General features: G+C 43.7%; 3 protein-coding genes and 2 long non-coding RNA genes across 9 annotated transcripts; 3 read left to right on the top strand and 2 right to left on the bottom strand.

Moving 5' to 3' along the window:
- Nucleotides 1–1610: 1610 nt before the first annotated feature.
- Nucleotides 1611–2477, top strand: LOC106598501 (uncharacterized). The gene is made up of 2 exons (XR_001327204.1): nt 1611–1653; nt 2018–2477. It is a non-coding gene; the product is annotated as an uncharacterized lncRNA (long non-coding RNA).
- LOC106599667 (uncharacterized) lies at nt 2262–6223 on the bottom strand. Of its 3 annotated transcripts, none has more exons than XM_045717188.1 (11): nt 6007–6223; nt 5733–5794; nt 5587–5661; nt 5408–5446; nt 5198–5272; nt 4765–4869; nt 4538–4681; nt 3478–3840; nt 2840–3124; nt 2571–2707; nt 2262–2406 (listed from the first exon to the last, which is right to left on the bottom strand). In XM_045717188.1, the coding sequence occupies exons 2-11, from the start codon at nt 5784–5786 to the stop codon at nt 2361–2363; spliced, it is 1323 nt and encodes a 440-aa protein (XP_045573144.1). In that variant the 5' UTR covers nt 5787–5794; nt 6007–6223; the 3' UTR covers nt 2262–2360. The 3 variants fall into 3 exon arrangements, with proteins under 3 accessions (XP_045573144.1, XP_045573142.1, XP_045573143.1); XM_045717186.1 differs by having other exon boundaries at nt 3340–3840; nt 6007–6199; XM_045717187.1 differs by lacking the exon at nt 5733–5794 and having other exon boundaries at nt 3340–3840; nt 6007–6201.
- Nucleotides 6224–9916: 3693 nt separating this feature from the next.
- On the top strand, nt 9917–10784 carry LOC123742479 (uncharacterized). Its single transcript, XR_006769653.1, has 2 exons — nt 9917–9959; nt 10325–10784. It is a non-coding gene; the product is annotated as an uncharacterized lncRNA (long non-coding RNA).
- Nucleotides 10569–14584, bottom strand: LOC106599340 (uncharacterized). 3 transcript variants are annotated; one of them, XM_045717178.1, is made up of 11 exons: nt 14311–14584; nt 14039–14100; nt 13893–13967; nt 13714–13752; nt 13504–13578; nt 13071–13175; nt 12844–12987; nt 11647–12146; nt 11147–11431; nt 10878–11014; nt 10569–10713 (listed from the first exon to the last, which is right to left on the bottom strand). In XM_045717178.1, exons 2-8 carry the CDS (start codon nt 14090–14092, stop codon nt 11964–11966), a joined length of 675 nt encoding a protein of 224 aa, XP_045573134.1. In that variant the 5' UTR covers nt 14093–14100; nt 14311–14584; the 3' UTR covers nt 10569–10713; nt 10878–11014; nt 11147–11431; nt 11647–11963. The 3 variants fall into 3 exon arrangements, with proteins under 3 accessions (XP_045573134.1, XP_045573136.1, XP_045573135.1); XM_045717179.1 differs by lacking the exons at nt 10569–10713; nt 10878–11014; nt 11147–11431; nt 11647–12146 and adding an exon at nt 12287–12760 and having other exon boundaries at nt 14311–14569; XM_045717180.1 differs by lacking the exons at nt 12844–12987; nt 13071–13175; nt 13504–13578; ... (2 more) ...; nt 14039–14100; nt 14311–14584 and having other exon boundaries at nt 11563–11648.
- A 319-nt stretch (nt 14585–14903) lies between these two features.
- Nucleotides 14904–17044, top strand: LOC123742478 (rhomboid domain-containing protein 2). The gene is made up of 4 exons (XM_045717184.1): nt 14904–15209; nt 15425–16022; nt 16240–16387; nt 16635–17044. Exons 2-4 carry the CDS (start codon nt 15827–15829, stop codon nt 16888–16890), a joined length of 600 nt encoding a protein of 199 aa, XP_045573140.1. The 5' UTR covers nt 14904–15209; nt 15425–15826; the 3' UTR covers nt 16891–17044.
- Nucleotides 17045–17383: the final 339 nt, after the last annotated feature.

The following is a 17383-nucleotide window of genomic DNA, read 5'->3' as shown; positions in this document are numbered from 1 at the left end:
GTCCACGTTCTCATTGATTGCAGAATCATTCCAACCCCAGGCTCCTACCCAGTCCAAGCCTACGCTCCAGTGTCTTCTACCTCCAACCTACAGGCTACCGAGACCACACCAAAGACATTTGAAGGCTGGGCCCACTCCTACTATACACAGGGGAGCCCTGTTCAGGTCTCAGGTTATTACGGACACAACCATGGATATGGCCTCAAGCTTTGGGCCAAGTTACGGACATGGTCACAAACATGGACACAGCTGCAGCCACAGCCAAGGTCATGGACATAGTCACGAACACAGCTTTGGCCATGGACTCAGTCATGGACATGCATCTGCCTCTCAAACCAGCAGTCACTGGGCTCCAGTGGCTCAACATCCACATTCTCAACATTCCCACCTCAGTCCATTGTCTGTGTCTGTCAGTGCCCCAGGGGCGGAAATCCCGGGGGGGACGGGGGGGACACGACCCCCCCATCCTGGGAAAAATATGATTTGTCCCCCCAATATATCACTGTAAACATAACTATGTAATTTACATAATATTAATAATGCGCAATGAAAGCAATTGTGCTGATTATAGACACCTAATAGTGCGTTTTTAAGTTTCAAAAGATTGCGACCCCCCACCCTTTGCCTCACAATGGTTTGATCCACTGCCAGTTCCTTAGTTGGCAAGGTAACAGAGGGTTCGTGTCCACTGTCTGAAAAGCACTCAATGCACGTAACTGACGGGAGATTCATCCAGTCAATCGTGCCATAGCAATGTTTTGTTTTATGTTGGCAGGGTTCACACACACACTAGCTGAATTTGCAGAGCTAGCGCGCAAATATTAACTATTAAGCTAGCTAGTACCTATTCCATTTATGTGGCGTCGTCAAAGATGGAATCTTTGCTATCGTCAATTTATTCCAAGATCAGCATGCAGATGATGTAAGTTAGTGCTTCAAAGTCCCTGTGATAAGGTTAGCGATAAACTGAAGTCCAAACTGAACAGAACTACACTCTCTTCTACCATTGTCTTAAATATATTTAATGGTCTCGTTGCAAAAGCTAAATTGTCGCAAAGGGAACTTTTATTTATTTTATTTCACCTTTATTTAACCCGGGTAGCAAAGATTATAGCAAACACTACTGAAACGGAATTGGTGCTCCCTAGCTTTGCAAATTCAGCTATTGTTGGAAGCCAGCCAATATGAAACAAACTATTAAAATTACAAAAGGTTGCAGCATATGTTGTGTAAATGGTGAACTCATACAGCTGTCAACTCTTGTCATTTTAATCCGTTTCACATTTGCTAGCTACCTTTTAGATCGAAGCCCAAATAGAATGATAGAAGATAAGATGATAGAAGCCCATCTCCTACTGTAAATAACCTACACGCTGTGTGTGTGTGTAGCCAGCCAGCCAGGTAGAAAAATGGCAGAAAAATAAAAAAGACGGACATCAGAGTATTTTTCAGTACACCAAAACGCAAAGTAAGAACCCTAGTAGCCTAATATCTCAAAGACTAGTTGATAAAATGTTCATAAGAAAGAAATCAAATTCTAATGGAAATGTTTCACAATGATGTCATTAGGCAGAGCAGGCAACAGATGGCACACAGACAGCAGAGTTGGGGACAGATATGCAGGGACAGACTGGCAGAGACAGGGAGTCTCAGGTAAGTTTGTTGAGTCTTTGTTTGGCAACATTATGAAAGGTTCTCCATTTTTTTTACTTGTAAAATAGGAACATAATTGGAAAATGCCATGGATGCCCCCACTCTCAACTTTAACAAATCTTAGTTCAGTCACCAGTTTAAGGCAATGGTATTGCTGTTGTGATTAGTTGTGTAGTTTTGGGTACCGGTAGTTAGGAGTACGGCAAACACCTTATTTCTTTGGTTCCTCAATATACATTTACCATATTACAATGTAGGCTATGTGTTACAGCACTACTTTTGGTGTCCCCCTCAGGATTTGCTCTTGAGAAAATTTCATGTAATTGTCCCCTCCAAAGTTGATATCAGATTTTCGCCCCTGCAGTGCCCCCCAGAGTTTCACAGCAAACATGCCGGAGTCACTGCCAGAATCTGTGACGGTTCATCCAGGAGCACCTGTGTCTTCACTGACAGATTGATGACTTCAATCAGTAACACCAAAACTCGCTATAGCTCGATTGAAATTCAAAGGCAATGTTCTCGAAGACTGGAAATGACCTTTACATTTCAAGCGCGCTATTTTCAGCAATCACAATCCTTGTAAAAACGTCAACTCATGGTATAACTAATAACGTTTATTTTACATTTTATTATGTCAGTGTGGTTATAAGCCGCTATAGCTCTGAAGTTCGAGTGTGTGTGTGTGTGTGTGTTGTAGTAGTAGGCCATTATTTCTTCGAACATCTCAGTTTGGGCAGCAGCCACTGGAGAAACCTGTCAATCAAACACAACAGGAGAATAAATAGTAGTTTGCCATTAAACATCAGATCGCTGCTCTTCCTCTGCTACCGCATTCAATTTCTATAATTCTCTACATCATTCTATTTCTATAAATCTCTAAAATGCCCTTGTTATGTTGCCCTCTTCTATTTCCTCACCTCTTCCTCAGACTCTTCTTTTCCTCTTTCTTGTCCTCCTTACTTTCTCCAACATTTTCCACCTGCTGCATCTTGCTGGCCTTCTCTTTCTTCACTTGCTTTTTTCCCTTGCTCTTTTTCCTTTTGACCTTCCCTTCCTAAATATTTTTGACAAGGAGATAAAGTAATATAAGCATATGGCTATTTTCTACTCTTGAGCTATGATATCTAGAGGTATGATATACTGTAGAAGGACATATGGCCAATATTCCCTTCCTGTTTCCTCTCACCTGTGGGGTCACTCCTGACATTTTCTGGAGCAGCTTCCTGCCGTTCTCACTCAGGTTGGTGATTGGGGCCAGGCGAGGGCTGCGGTGGTATGGTAAGTACTCCACAGCAGGCAAAGCAACAATGACAGAGACGGGGCTTGGAGGTGTCGGAGGCTTTGGGACATCCTTTTGGGAGGGACGGGCCACAGCAGAGGGCAGGGCCCGTAGGGCTTCAGCCAGGGTCCGGGGTCCTGAGGTCACAAGAGGAGAGAGGCCAGACACAGGACCAGAGACTTTCCCTGGGCTCTGTAAGACCAGAAACAACAAACAAACTGTCAGGACAGTGCTATGTCATACACAATCAGTAGATATACTGTAAGACTAATCTATAAATACATTAGATACATGACTACACGCAATAAGTAAGATTAATTTACAAAGCTCTGGACATAGTTCTTTTTTTCAGGCTTGAGGAGCCTTTTCTCAGCTATTCTGGTCTGCATTTCTGCCATGCTCTCTACCATTTTGGCCATCTCTCCAGTGCATTTCTTGAAGGCCACTTTCAACCTTTCCAAGTCATTCAGCCAAGTGTCCAGGTTTACTGCCTCAAGATCACGTTCACTGCAGTTTCTCTTCATCACTTGGATCAGTGCCCTCACCTCTTCGCCCATCCTCCCTTTGTCTTCCCTATTCACATCTTCATCCCTCAGTCTTTCCTCCTTCCTCCTCCCCATCCACTTCTCAATCCAGGCTCTGAAGCATCCCTCATTCTTCTGCCTCTCTTGGTTGACGTCCTGACCGTCATTGACCTTCTTCAGGCCTTCCTCCAGGTCGAGCTCTATGGAGGCCAGTTTTTTTTTAATCCTCCTCAGGCTCTCCTTGTTGGTGTTGGTCCACTGTGTCTTCTTGTCCTGCTGCTCCTTGCAGGGCCGGACAGTAGGGACCAACTCCGTCAGGCGTGATGCCTTCTTCAGGGCACTCACAGAGGCAGGGAGAAGGATGTTGGGCTTGGCCACAATAATCTGTACAGACATAGGGTCAAACCATTGAGATGTAACACACACTAGTGATGCATTAACTCATAAGCAGCAGTCCCGCGGTTATATCCACAGGGCGGCAGGTTTAGGGTCATGAAATATTATGTGTAATATAAAGAAAACAATACATGAAAAAAATCCATAAATATATCATTCTTGTGTAATTTAAATCTATAGGCTATTTAGCATTTGTGCATAAACCTAAGCTGTGGGACATAACTTGGCGCATGCCAAATAGACTAGACACCAATCACCAAACACTTTTGGGAAAGGGCAGAAAAAGTTATTGTTGATCCACTGACGCAAAAAGGACAATGTCAGAGTTTAATTCAATAAGAGGAAAGCTACGAAATGGAAAGTTGAAAATAAAGAAGGGATGGCCAGAAAAGTAATGTATATAGTCGGGCGGTTGCGGATGGGTTATTAGCAATTGCGGGTGGGTTTGGTTGAACAAACAGCTGACCTGCGCACCACTAACACACAAACACACAAATGTAAGAGAATACCAGTCGAGGGTCCTTCAGTGAAGCCCCTTTTCTCTGTGGTTCCTTTGAAGGCCCAGGACTGTCCTCAGCAGAGGCATCATTGCCATTATCACACTGTGTGTCAGAGAGCTAGTTGGTCATAGTCCATTCTCCACATTCAGTCAAAGAGTTACTCAAATACATGGTGCAGAACATACCAGAAAGTCTGATTCATCCAAGGAGTGGAGAGACAGATTGTCGTCCTCTACCATATCCCTCACTTCAAACTTTGTCACCTTTCCATCCTCCTCATCCTTCACTATCAGCGGTGGTGTCCTCCTTTCATGATCCTCATCATCAGACTGTGTATCAGAGTCAATTAGTCTGAGACTATTCTCTTTACAGTCATATCACTCAACACATCTATGGTGTACAACTCTCTTACCTCAGATTCACAGTCAGTGAAGGAGTAGATAGAGATGTCATCAGAGTTGGAGGATGAGATGACCCCATCATAATTTCTCTCCATCAGCCGAGTCACCCTTCCAGACTGAGGAGACAGACAAAGGCATGTACTTAGGGCAGCCATAAAATACACTGGCATTGACTGCCAAGAAAATGTAGAATATTTAGGCAATCCAACATAGTTGTACAAGTAGTGAGTAATTCATGGGTCATTGAAAATGCAAGTGTATTGAAATGCAATAAATGCAACTCCCATAACATTAGGGATGGGACTAAAGACCTTCCACACTGTAGGATTCCTTAGCATTTCCAATGAATGATTGTCAATTCAACCAAGCCAACCAAAATGGCCATATGAATCAACAGATTGATCTATCTGTTGTGTCTCTATGGGAACAGCAGAGATGTCTGACCTGGCTGAGAGGCTCTGGATTGATGTCCCGTCCATCCCCAGATGTCTGTTCCTGCCCACAGCTCTCAATGATTGGCTGTGAACAGTAAAGAAAAAATGTAACACTCTTTTGCTCATTTTGGCCTTGGAAATAACTTGGAAATAAATGATGTAGCCATCAATAAATCATTTAAGTAGCTACTGTTATGTGATTGATTTGAATGTGACTTACAGGCCTTTTGTGGATCTGAGGGGTCTGCGCTGAAGTAGACTGTCAAGACAGCATTCAATTTCAAATGAGTATAGATGGGGAGGGATATCTGCAGTTGCTTTTATTGTGATAACTGCAGTTTGTACATGGAGCATAAGTAAGGTTTATGTGTAATTGTTTTCAGGTCGGATTTGACTTACAGGCCTTGGTCTTCTGTGCACCTTACCGGTTGGCCACATCACAGAATCAGGGGTGTTCACCCTCACTGGATTCAACTGTCAACACAACACTCCATTTAAAATGTGATGACAAAGACAGAACACAAACTAAATAAATTGGTATTTACCACATAAGGGCGGCGCCTTAAAGCTCTTTTGATTCTCTCATCACTACGGTCCATCTTGCTTTCTGAGGGATACATTTTCATCAACTGATTGGCACAAAACATATCCTAACACACACACACACACACAGACAAATGGCACGCCATTCCCTATATAGTGCACTTATTTTGATCTGAGCCCACTGGGGATAGGTCAAAAGTAGTACACTACAGGGTGCCATTTGGGACCTCTCCAAAGAATGTAAGAGCCTACCAGACATTCTAAACGCCAAATCACCTTGTGCAGTGCGAACGGGTCTAACCAACCGTTTCCAATCGTAGTATTCTCTGCACAGCGTCAGCTAGGGCAGACTATGCGGCAAAAGATTACCTGAAACAACCTGATTGAAAAAAGAGATTGTACTGATGATATATATCAAAGCTGAACACAGTTTATGTAGCGAATTGATGCTTGGTGACGTCACAAAAGGTCTCCGCGCATAATACGTCACAAGAAAGTCGTGTATGGGACCGGACTGGTGGCATCTTCCCCCTGGTTGTAACTTATAACTGTCAAATCAAATCTATGTAGCTATCTATCTAACTCAAATGTCTGTTGAGGACTCTTTGATAATCACATTTGAGGCACATGTCAGCAGGTGGCAGTGTCTTCAAATGCAGTAGTTGATGATCTGTGCAACAGTTGAGCAACTTGAAGTTGTACATTTTTTGGGGGCTAGCAAGCTTGCCTGCCTATTTCTACAATTAATCTTCTTATAATCGCATTTTAAACCTAACCACACTGCTAATCTAATGGCCCAACCTTAAATTAAGACCAAAAAGCGTATTTTTGTTTTCATACATTTTTACGATATAGCCAATTTGTACTTTGTGGCTGTGTTATCTAGTGGGAATCTCTAGCTGGCTAGTTATCTACCCTCTGGCGTTCCGCAATATTGGAGAAAAAGTTGATTGATAATCCAAGTACTAGTTTGAAAAATATGCACTGGGCATCAAAATGATCTCCCGAATAGTTTTAAAAGATGTGGTTCAGAGGTTCAAGAGTTTTACTCCTGAGTTACGGCTGGGATTGTTTCTGTCATAGTATAATTTGTTTACTGTCACTAACGTTACATATTTCGGTTTATCAGAGGATGTCTTCAGTCTTGGAACGACAGTTTTTGGCAATGGTCATGGTATGTTAGCAAGGAGGGGCTGAGTGAATCAACAATCATATGCTCGGTAGCTACTTTGATTGGGAGTGTTGTAACGTTAGCTAGCGTGCTAAAACGTATAGCTAATGTAACAGACGGTGCCAGTAGACTACAGCAGCAAGCTACAACACATCACGCCATGTTTATGTCTGTCAACCCTATGATTTATGTTTTAATCCTTTCCTCTTCCTTTGCAGTGCACAAGCTCAATAAGGTTCCGGAGTGGCGCAGCGGTCTGAGGCACTGCATCTTAGTGCAAAAGAGGCGTCACTACAGACCCTGTTTCGAATCCAGGTTGTATCACATCCGGCTGTGATTCGGAGTCCCATAGGGCAGTGCACAATTGGGCCTGCATCGCCAGGGTAGGCCGTCATTGTAAATAAGAATTTGTTCTTAACTGACTTGTCTAGTTAAATGAAAAATATAGAATGACATACTCCTTCCACCACAAGACAGTGAGCCAGCTACTCCTCAGTAATGGGGTTCTGGGGTGACATTGAGAAGAGTGTGGGCACCACTGTTTGGTTTCTGCTTCTCTCTATCAGCACAGGGGTGTTATACTGGGTCTGCTACTGTTTGGTGCATCTGCCCAGAACCAGATGGAGGGGTTCATGCCAGTATCCCTCTCCCTTATGTATATGGCCACAGTGCACTCCCGTATGGTTAAGGGCTTTCTTTTCGGGGTCACTGTACCCATGTTAGCCCTGCCCTGGCTGTTTCTGTTCATCACAACACTTTTGGTCCCACACACTGTCTTCCTTTGCAATGTCATGGCCATCATCGCAGGGGGGGATCTGTATCCTTACTCCAACCTCATTGTGGTTCAAAAGAAATGTGATACGCTCCTCTGCAGTATGTCACAGCTTTATAAGTGTGCTTAGTAGTGTAGTTAAGTGCTAATAGGTTATAGGTGTTGTATATGAGTCCTGCTGCTAAACATGATGTTATTTTTGTTTAGAAAAATCTTGCATCACTGCTTCACACATTCTCCTTAACTTGCACTGGTGAAACAGACGGAAAGGGCTGGCTCTCACTTCTGGACATGTCCGATGCCAGGGCATCAGTGCTGGACAAGAAGATGCCTTTCAGGCGGCTGAGGAACATTGATGTCCTGTATGTCCCTGCATCAATAGAGGCGAGAAGGAAGACAGTCCACCCACCGTGAGTACTGAGAAAGCACCAGACCCATCATTTATCAGACAAGACAAGAGGTCATTAAATAACAATTGCTGTGTGCAAGCCAGAGCACATGATGTACTACAGTATAATGAGGTGCAGTTATAATAGATGATCCTCAGCTGTAATTGAATACTGTACAGTAGGCACCTAGTGGTCCCCCATGATTAGATAGAGAATCACTGGTATATTTAAGCTCTCTGAAATCTGTCCACGTTCTCATTGATTGCAGAATCATTCCAACCCCAGGCTCCTACCCAGTCCAAGCCTACGCTCCAGTGTCTTCTACCTCCAACCTACAGGCTACCGAGACCACACCAAAGACATTTGAAGGCTGGGCCCACTCCTACTATACACAGGGGAGCCCTGTTCAGGTCTCAGGTTATTACGGACACAACCATGGATATGGCCTCAAGCTTTGGGCCAAGTTACGGACATGGTCACAAACATGGACACAGCTGCAGCCACAGCCAAGGTCATGGACATAGTCACGAACACAGCTTTGGCCATGGACTCAGTCATGGACATGCATCTGCCTCTCAAACCAGCAGTCACTGGGCTCCAGTGGCTCAACATCCACATTCTCAACATTCCCACCTCAGTCCATTGTCTGTGTCTGTCAGTGCCCCAGGGGCGGAAATCCCGGGGGACGGGGGGACACGACCCCCCCATCCTGGGAAAAATATGATTTGTCCCCCCCAATATATCACTGTAAACATAACTATGTAATTTACATAATATTAATAATGCGCAATGAAAGCAATTGTGCTGATTATAGACACCTAATAGTGCGTTTTTAAGTTTCAAAAGATTGCGACCCCCCCACCCTTTGCCTCACAATGGTTTGATCCACTGCCAGTTCCTTAGTTGGCAAGGTAACAGAGGGTTCGTGTCCACTGTCTGAAAAGCACTCAATGCACGTAACTGACGGGAGATTCATCCAGTCAATCGTGCCATAGCAATGTTTTGTTTTATGTTGGCAGGGTTCACACACACACTAGCTGAATTTGCAGAGCTAGCGCGCAAATATTAACTATTAAGCTAGCTAGTACCTATTCCATTTATGTGGCGTCGTCAAAGATGGAATCTTTGCTATCGTCAATTTATTCCAAGATCAGCATGCAGATGATGTAAGTTAGTGCTTCAAAGTCCCTGTGATAAGGTTAGCGATAAACTGAAGTCCAAACTGAACAGAACTACACTCTCTTCTACCATTGTCTTAAATATATTTAATGGTCTCGTTGCAAAAGCTAAATTGTCGCAAAGGGAACTTTTATTTATTTTATTTCACCTTTATTTAACCCGGGTAGCAAAGATTATAGCAAACACTACTGAAACGGAATTGGTGCTCCCTAGCTTTGCAAATTCAGCTATTGTTGGAAGCCAGCCAATATGAAACAAACTATTAAAATTACAAAAGGTTGCAGCATATGTTGTGTAAATGGTGAACTCATACAGCTGTCAACTCTTGTCATTTTAATCCGTTTCACATTTGCTAGCTACCTTTTAGATCGAAGCCCAAATAGAATGATAGAAGATAAGATGATAGAAGCCCATCTCCTACTGTAAATAACCTACACGCTGTGTGTGTGTGTAGCCAGCCAGCCAGGTAGAAAAATGGCAGAAAAATAAAAAAGACGGACATCAGAGTATTTTTCAGTACACCAAAACGCAAAGTAAGAACCCTAGTAGCCTAATATCTCAAAGACTAGTTGATAAAATGTTCATAAGAAAGAAATCAAATTCTAATGGAAATGTTTCACAATGATGTCATTAGGCAGAGCAGGCAACAGATGGCACACAGACAGCAGAGTTGGGGACAGATATGCAGGGACAGACTGGCAGAGACAGGGAGTCTCAGGTAAGTTTGTTGAGTCTTTGTTTGGCAACATTATGAAAGGTTCTCCATTTTTTTTACTTGTAAAATAGGAACATAATTGGAAAATGCCATGGATGCCCCCACTCTCAACTTTAACAAATCTTAGTTCAGTCACCAGTTTAAGGCAATGGTATTGCTGTTGTGATTAGTTGTGTAGTTTTGGGTACCGGTAGTTAGGAGTACGGCAAACACCTTATTTCTTTGGTTCCTCAATATACATTTACCATATTACAATGTAGGCTATGTGTTACAGCACTACTTTTGGTGTCCCCCCTCAGGATTTGCTCTTGAGAAAATTTCATGTAATTGTCCCCTCCAAAGTTGATATCAGATTTTCGCCCCTGCAGTGCCCCCCAGAGTTTCACAGCAAACATGCCGGAGTCACTGCCAGAATCTGTGACGGTTCATCCAGGAGCACCTGTGTCTTCACTGACAGATTGATGACTTCAATCAGTAACACCAAAACTCGCTATAGCTCGATTGAAATTCAAAGGCAATGTTCTCGAAGACTGGAAATGACCTTTACATTTCAAGCGCGCTATTTTCAGCAATCACAATCCTTGTAAAAACGTCAACTCATGGTATAACTAATAACGTTTATTTTACATTTTATTATGTCAGTGTGGTTATAAGCCGCTATAGCTCTGAAGTTCGAGTGTGTGTGTGTGTGTGTGTTGTAGTAGTAGGCCATTATTTCTTCGAACATCTCAGTTTGGGCAGCAGCCACTGGAGAAACCTGTCAATCAAACACAACAGGAGAATAAATAGTAGTTTGCCATTAAACATCAGATCGCTGCTCTTCCTCTGCTACCGCATTCAATTTCTATAATTCTCTACATCATTCTATTTCTATAAATCTCTAAAATGCCCTTGTTATGTTGCCCTCTTCTATTTCCTCACCTCTTCCTCAGACTCTTCTTTTCCTCTTTCTTGTCCTCCTTACTTTCTCCAACATTTTCCACCTGCTGCATCTTGCTGGCCTTCTCTTTCTTCACTTGCTTTTTTCCCTTGCTCTTTTTCCTTTTGACCTTCCCTTCCTAAATATTTTTGACAAGGAGATAAAGTAATATAAGCATATGGCTATTTTCTACTCTTGAGCTATGATATCTAGAGGTATGATATACTGTAGAAGGACATATGGCCAATATTCCCTTCCTGTTTCCTCTCACCTGTGGGGTCACTCCTGACATTTTCTGGAGCAGCTTCCTGCCGTTCTCACTCAGGTTGGTGATTGGGGCCAGGCGAGGGCTGCGGTGGTATGGTAAGTACTCCACAGCAGGCAAAGCAACAATGACAGAGACGGGGCTTGGAGGTGTCGGAGGCTTTGGGACATCCTTTTGGGAGGGACGGGCCACAGCAGAGGGCAGGGCCCGTAGGGCTTCAGCCAGGGTCCGGGGTCCTGAGGTCACAAGAGGAGAGAGGCCAGACACAGGACCAGAGACTTTCCCTGGGCTCTGTAAGACCAGAAACAACAAACAAACTGTCAGGACAGTGCTATGTCATACACAATCAGTAGATATACTGTAAGACTAATCTATAAATACATTAGATACATGACTACACGCAATAAGTAAGATTAATTTACAAAGCTCTGGACATAGTTCTTTTTTTCAGGCTTGAGGAGCCTGTTCTCAGCTATTCTGGTCTGCATTTCTGCCATGCTCTCTACCATTTTGGCCATCTCTCCAGTGCATTTCTTGAAGGCCACTTTCAACCTTTCCAAGTCATTCAGCCAAGTGTCCAGGTTTACTGCCTCAAGATCACGTTCACTGCAGTTTCTCTTCATCACTTGGATCAGTGCCCTCACCTCTTCGCCCATCCTCCCTTTGTCTTCCCTATTCACATCTTCATCCCTCAGTCTTTCCTCCTTCCTCCTCCCCATCCACTTCTCAATCCAGGCTCTGAAGCATCCCTCATTCTTCTGCCTCTCTTGGTTGACGTCCTGACCGTCATTGACCTTCTTCAGGCCTTCCTCCAGGTCGAGCTCTATGGAGGCCAGTTTTTTTTAATCCTCCTCAGGCTCTCCTTGTTGGTGTTGGTCCACTGTGTCTTCTTGTCCTGCTGCTCCTTGCAGGGCCGGACAGTAGGGACCAACTCCGTCAGGCGTGATGCCTTCTTCAGGGCACTCACAGAGGCAGGGAGAAGGATGTTGGGCTTGGCCACAATAATCTGTACAGACATAGGGTCAAACCATTGAGATGTAACACACACTAGTGATGCATTAACTCATAAGCAGCAGTCCCGCGGTTATATCCACAGGGCGGCAGGTTTAGGGTCATGAAATATTATGTGTAATATAAAGAAAACAATACATGAAAAAAATCCATAAATATATCATTCTTGTGTAATTTATATCTATAGGCTATTTAGCATTTGTGCATAAACCTAAGCTGTGGGACATAACTTGGCGCATGCCAAATAGACTAGACACCAATCACCAAACACTTTTGGGAAAGGGCAGAAAAAGTTATTGTTGATCCACTGACGCAAAAAGGACAATGTCAGAGTTTAATTCAATAAGAGGAAAGCTACGAAATGGAAAGTTGAAAATAAAGAAGGGATGGCCAGAAAAGTAATGTATATAGTCGGGCGGTTGCGGATGGGTTATTAGCAATTGCGGGTGGGTTTGGTTGAACAAACAGCTGACCTGCGCACCACTAACACACAAACACACAAATGTAAGAGAATACCAGTCGAGGGTCCTTCAGTGAAGCCCCTTTTCTCTGTGGTTCCTTTGAAGGCCCAGGACTGTCCTCAGCAGAGGCATCATTGCCATTATCACACTGTGTGTCAGAGAGCTAGTTGGTCATAGTCCATTCTCCACATTCAGTCAAAGAGTTACTCAAATACATGGTGCAGAACATACCAGAAAGTCTGATTCATCCAAGGAGTGGAGAGACAGATTGTCGTCCTCTACCATATCCCTCACTTCAAACTTTGTCACCTTTCCATCCTCCTCATCCTTCACTATCAGCGGTGGTGTCCTCCTTTCATGATCCTCATCATCAGACTGTGTATCAGAGTCAATTAGTCTGAGACTATTCTCTTTACAGTCATATCACTCAACACATCTATGGTGTACAACTCTCTTACCTCAGATTCACAGTCAGTGAAGGAGTAGATAGAGATGTCATCAGAGTTGGAGGATGAGATGACCCCATCATAATTTCTCTCCATCAGCCGAGTCACCCTTCCAGACTGAGGAGACAGACAAAGGCATGTACTTAGGGCAGCCATAAAATACACTGGCATTGACTGCCAAGAAAATGTAGAATATTTAGGCAATCCAACATAGTTGTACAAGTAGTGAGTAATTCATGGGTCATTGAAAATGCTAGTGTATTGAAATGCAATAAATGCAACTCCCATAACATTAGGGATGGGACTAAAGACCTTCCACACTGTAGGATTCCTTAGCATTTCCAATGAATGATTGTCAATTCAACCAAGCCAACCAAAATGGCCATATGAATCAACAGATTGATCTATCTGTTGTGTCTCTATGGGAACAGCAGAGATGTCTGACCTGGCTGAGAGGCTCTGGATTGATGTCCCGTCCATCCCCAGATGTCTGTTCCTGCCCACAGCTCTCAATGATTGGCTGTGAACAGTAAAGAAAAAATGTAACACTCTTTTGCTCATTTTGGCCTTGGAAATAACTTGGAAATAAATGATGTAGCCATCAATAAATCATTTAAGTAGCTACTGTTATGTGATTGATTTGAATGTGACTTACAGGCCTTTTGTGGATCTGAGGGGTCTGCGCTGAAGTAGACTGTCAAGACAGCATTCAATTTCAAATGAGTTTAGATGGGGAGGGATATCTGCAGTTGCTTTTATTGTGATAACTGCAGTTTGTACATGGAGCATAAGTAAGGTTTATGTGTAATTGTTTTCAGGTCGGATTTGACTTACAGGCCTTGGTCTTCTGTGCACCTTACCGGTTGGCCACATCACAGAATCAGGGGTGTTCACCCTCACTGGATTCAACTGTCAACACAACACTCCATTTAAAATGTGATGACAAAGACAGAACACAAACTAAATAAATTGGTATTTACCACATAAGGGCGGCGCCTTAAAGCTCTTTTGATTCTCTCATCACTACGGTCCATCTTGCTTTCTGAGGGATACATTTTCATCAACTGATTGGCACAAAACATATCCTAACACACACACACACACAGACAAATGGCACGCCATTCCCTATATAGTGCACTTATTTTGATCTGAGCCCACTGGGGATAGGTCAAAAGTAGTACACTACAGGGTGCCATTTGGGACCTCTCCAAAGAATGTAAGAGCCTACCAGACATTCTAAACGCCAAATCACCTTGTGCAGTGCGAACGGGTCTAACCAACCGTTTCCAATCGTAGTATTCTCTGCACAGCGTCAGCTAGGGCAGACTATGCGGCAAAAGATTACCTGAAACAACCTGATTGAAAAAAGAGATTGTACTGATGATATATATCAAAGCTGAACACAGTTTATGTAGCGAATTGATGCTTGGTGACGTCACAAAAGGTCTCCGCGCATAATACGTCACAAGAAAGTCGTGTATGGGACCGGACTGGTGGCATCTTCCCCCTGGTTGTAACTTATAACTGTCAAATCAAATCTATGTAGCTATCTATCTAACTCAAATGTCTGTTGAGGACTCTTTGATAATCACATTTGAGGCACATGTCAGCAGGTGGCAGTGTCTTCAAATGCAGTAGTTGATGATCTGTGCAACAGTTGAGCAACTTGAAGTTGTACATTTTTTGGGGGCTAGCAAGCTTGCCTGCCTATTTCTACAATTAATCTTCTTATAATCGCATTTTAAACCTAACCACACTGCTAATCTAATGGCCCAACCTTAAATTAAGACCAAAAAGCGTATTTTTTGTTTTCATACATTTTTACGATATAGCCAATTTGTACTTTGTGGCTGTGTTATCTAGTGGGAATCTCTAGCTGGCTAGTTATCTACCCTCTGGCGTTCCGCAATATTGGAGAAAAAGTTGATTGATAATCCAAGTACTAGTTTGAAAAATATGCACTGGGCATCAAAATGATCTCCCGAATAGTTTTAAAAGATGTGGTTCAGAGGTTCAAGAGTTTTACTCCTGAGTTACGGCTGGGATTGTTTCTGTCATAGTATAATTTGTTTACTGTCACTAACGTTACATATTTCGGTTTATCAGAGGATGTCTTCAGTCTTGGAACGACAGTTTTTGGCAATGGTCATGGTATGTTAGCAAGGAGGGGCTGAGTGAATCAACAATCATATGCTCGGTAGCTACTTTGATTGGGAGTGTTGTAACGTTAGCTAGCGTGCTAAAACGTATAGCTAATGTAACAGACGGTGCCAGTAGACTACAGCAGCAAGCTACAACACATCACGCCATGTTTATGTCTGTCAACCCTATCATTTATGTTTTAATCCTTTCCTCTTCCTTTGCAGTGCACAAGCTCAATAAGGTTCCGGAGTGGCGCAGCGGTCTGAGGCACTGCATCTTAGTGCAAAAGAGGCGTCACTACAGACCCTGTTTCGAATCCAGGTTGTATCACATCCGGCTGTGATTCGGAGTCCCATAGGGCAGTGCACAATTGGGCCTGCATCGCCAGGGTAGGCCGTCATTGTAAATAAGAATTTGTTCTTAACTGACTTGTCTAGTTAAATGAAAAATATAGAATGACATACTCCTTCCACCACAAGACAGTGAGCCAGCTACTCCTCAGTAATGGGGTTCTGGGGTGACATTGAGAAGAGTGTGGGCACCACTGTTTGGTTTCTGCTTCTCTCTATCAGCACAGGGGTGTTATACTGGGTCTGCTACTGTTTGGTGCATCTGCCCAGAACCAGATGGAGGGGTTCATGCCAGTATCCCTCTCCCTTATGTATATGGCCACAGTGCACTCCCGTATGGTTAAGGGCTTTCTTTTCGGGGTCACTGTACCCATGTTAGCCCTGCCCTGGCTGTTTCTGTTCATCACAACACTTTTGGTCCCACACACTGTCTTCCTTTGCAATGTCATGGCCATCATCGCAGGGGGGATCTGTATCCTTACTCCAACCTCATTGTGGTTCAAAAGAAATGTGATACGCTCCTCTGCAGTATGTCACAGCTTTATAAGTGTGCTTAGTAGTGTAGTTAAGTGCTAATAGGTTATAGGTGTTGTATATGAGTCCTGCTGCTAAACATGATGTTATTTTTGTTTAGAAAAATCTTGCATCACTGCTTCACACATTCTCCTTAACTTGCACTGGTGAAACAGACGGAAAGGGCTGGCTCTCACTTCTGGACATGTCCGATGCCAGGGCATCAGTGCTGGACAAGAAGATGCCTTTCAGGCGGCTGAGGAACATTGATGTCCTGTATGTCCCTGCATCAATAGAGGCGAGAAGGAAGACAGTCCACCCACCGTGAGTACTGAGAAAGCACCAGACCCATCATTTATCAGACAAGACAAGAGGTCATTAAATAACAATTGCTGTGTGCAAGCCAGAGCACATGATGTACTACAGTATAATGAGGTGCAGTTATAATAGATGATCCTCAGCTGTAATTGAATACTGTACAGTAGGCACCTAGTGGTCCCCCATGATTAGATAGAGAATCACTGGTATATTTAAGCTCTCTGAAATCTGTCCACGTTCTCATTGATTGCAGAATCATTCCAACCCCAGGCTCCTACCCAGTCCAAGCCTACGCTCCAGTGTCTTCTACCTCCAACCTACAGGCTACCGAGACCACACCAAAGACATTTGAAGGCTGGGCCCACTCCTACTATACACAGGGGAGCCCTGTTCAGGTCTCAGGTTATTACGGACACAACCATGGATATGGCCTCAAGCTTTGGGCCAAGTTACGGACATGGTCACAAACATGGACACAGCTGCAGCCACAGCCAAGGTCATGGACATAGTCACGAACACAGCTTTGGCCATGGACTCAGTCATGGACATGCATCTGCCTCTCAAACCAGCAGTCACTGGGCTCCAGTGGCTCAACATCCACATTCTCAACATTCCCACCTCAGTCCATTGTCTGTGTCTGTCAGTGCCCCAGGGGCGGAAATCCCGGGGGGACGGGGGGACACGACCCCCCCATCCTGGGAAAAATATGATTTGTCCCCCCCAATATATCACTGTAAACATAACTATGTAATTTACATAATATTAATAATGCGCAATGAAAGCAATTGTGCTGATTATAGACACCTAATAGTGCGTTTTTAAGTTTCAAAAGATTGCGACCCCCCACCCTTTGCCTCACAATGGTTTGATCCACTGCCAGTTCCTTAGTTGGCAAGGTAACAGAGGGTTCGTGTCCACTGTCTGAAAAGCACTCAATGCACGTAACTGACGGGAGATTCATCCAGTCAATCGTGCCATAGCAATGTTTTGTTTTATGTTGGC

Source organism: Salmo salar, chromosome ssa04, assembly GCF_905237065.1.
Source record: "Salmo salar chromosome ssa04, Ssal_v3.1, whole genome shotgun sequence".
NCBI classification, from domain to species: domain Eukaryota; kingdom Metazoa; phylum Chordata; class Actinopteri; order Salmoniformes; family Salmonidae; genus Salmo; species Salmo salar.
The sequence above is the reverse complement of the archived record's forward strand: the minus strand, read 5'-3'. Positions and strand labels throughout refer to the sequence as shown.

Bases quoted from the DNA above. Each gene is read 5' to 3' on its own strand.
- LOC106599667 (XM_045717186.1), bottom strand. From the start codon at position 5,786: ATGGACCGTAGTGATGAGAGAATCAAAAGAGCTTTAAGGCGCCGCCCT. The intron at 3,841-4,537 runs GTATGTTCTGCA...ATGTCTGTACAG, and splicing joins TGGATGAATCAGACTTTCTG to ATTATTGTGGCCAAGCCCAA. The intron at 2,708-2,839 runs GTGAGAGGAAAC...AAAAATATTTAG, and splicing joins TGTCAGGAGTGACCCCACAG to GAAGGGAAGGTCAAAAGGAA.
- LOC106599340 (XM_045717178.1), bottom strand. From the start codon at position 14,092: ATGGACCGTAGTGATGAGAGAATCAAAAGAGCTTTAAGGCGCCGCCCT. The intron at 12,988-13,070 runs GTAAGAGAGTTG...TCTGATACACAG, and splicing joins TCACTGACTGTGAATCTGAG to TCTGATGATGAGGATCATGA. The intron at 12,147-12,843 runs GTATGTTCTGCA...ATGTCTGTACAG, and splicing joins TGGATGAATCAGACTTTCTG to ATTATTGTGGCCAAGCCCAA.
- LOC123742478 (XM_045717184.1), top strand. From the start codon at position 15,827: ATGGAGGGGTTCATGCCAGTATCCCTCTCCCTTATGTATATGGCCACA. The intron at 16,023-16,239 runs GTATCCTTACTC...CTGGTGAAACAG, and splicing joins CATCATCGCAGGGGGGATCT to ACGGAAAGGGCTGGCTCTCA. The intron at 16,388-16,634 runs GTGAGTACTGAG...CATTGATTGCAG, and splicing joins AGGAAGACAGTCCACCCACC to AATCATTCCAACCCCAGGCT.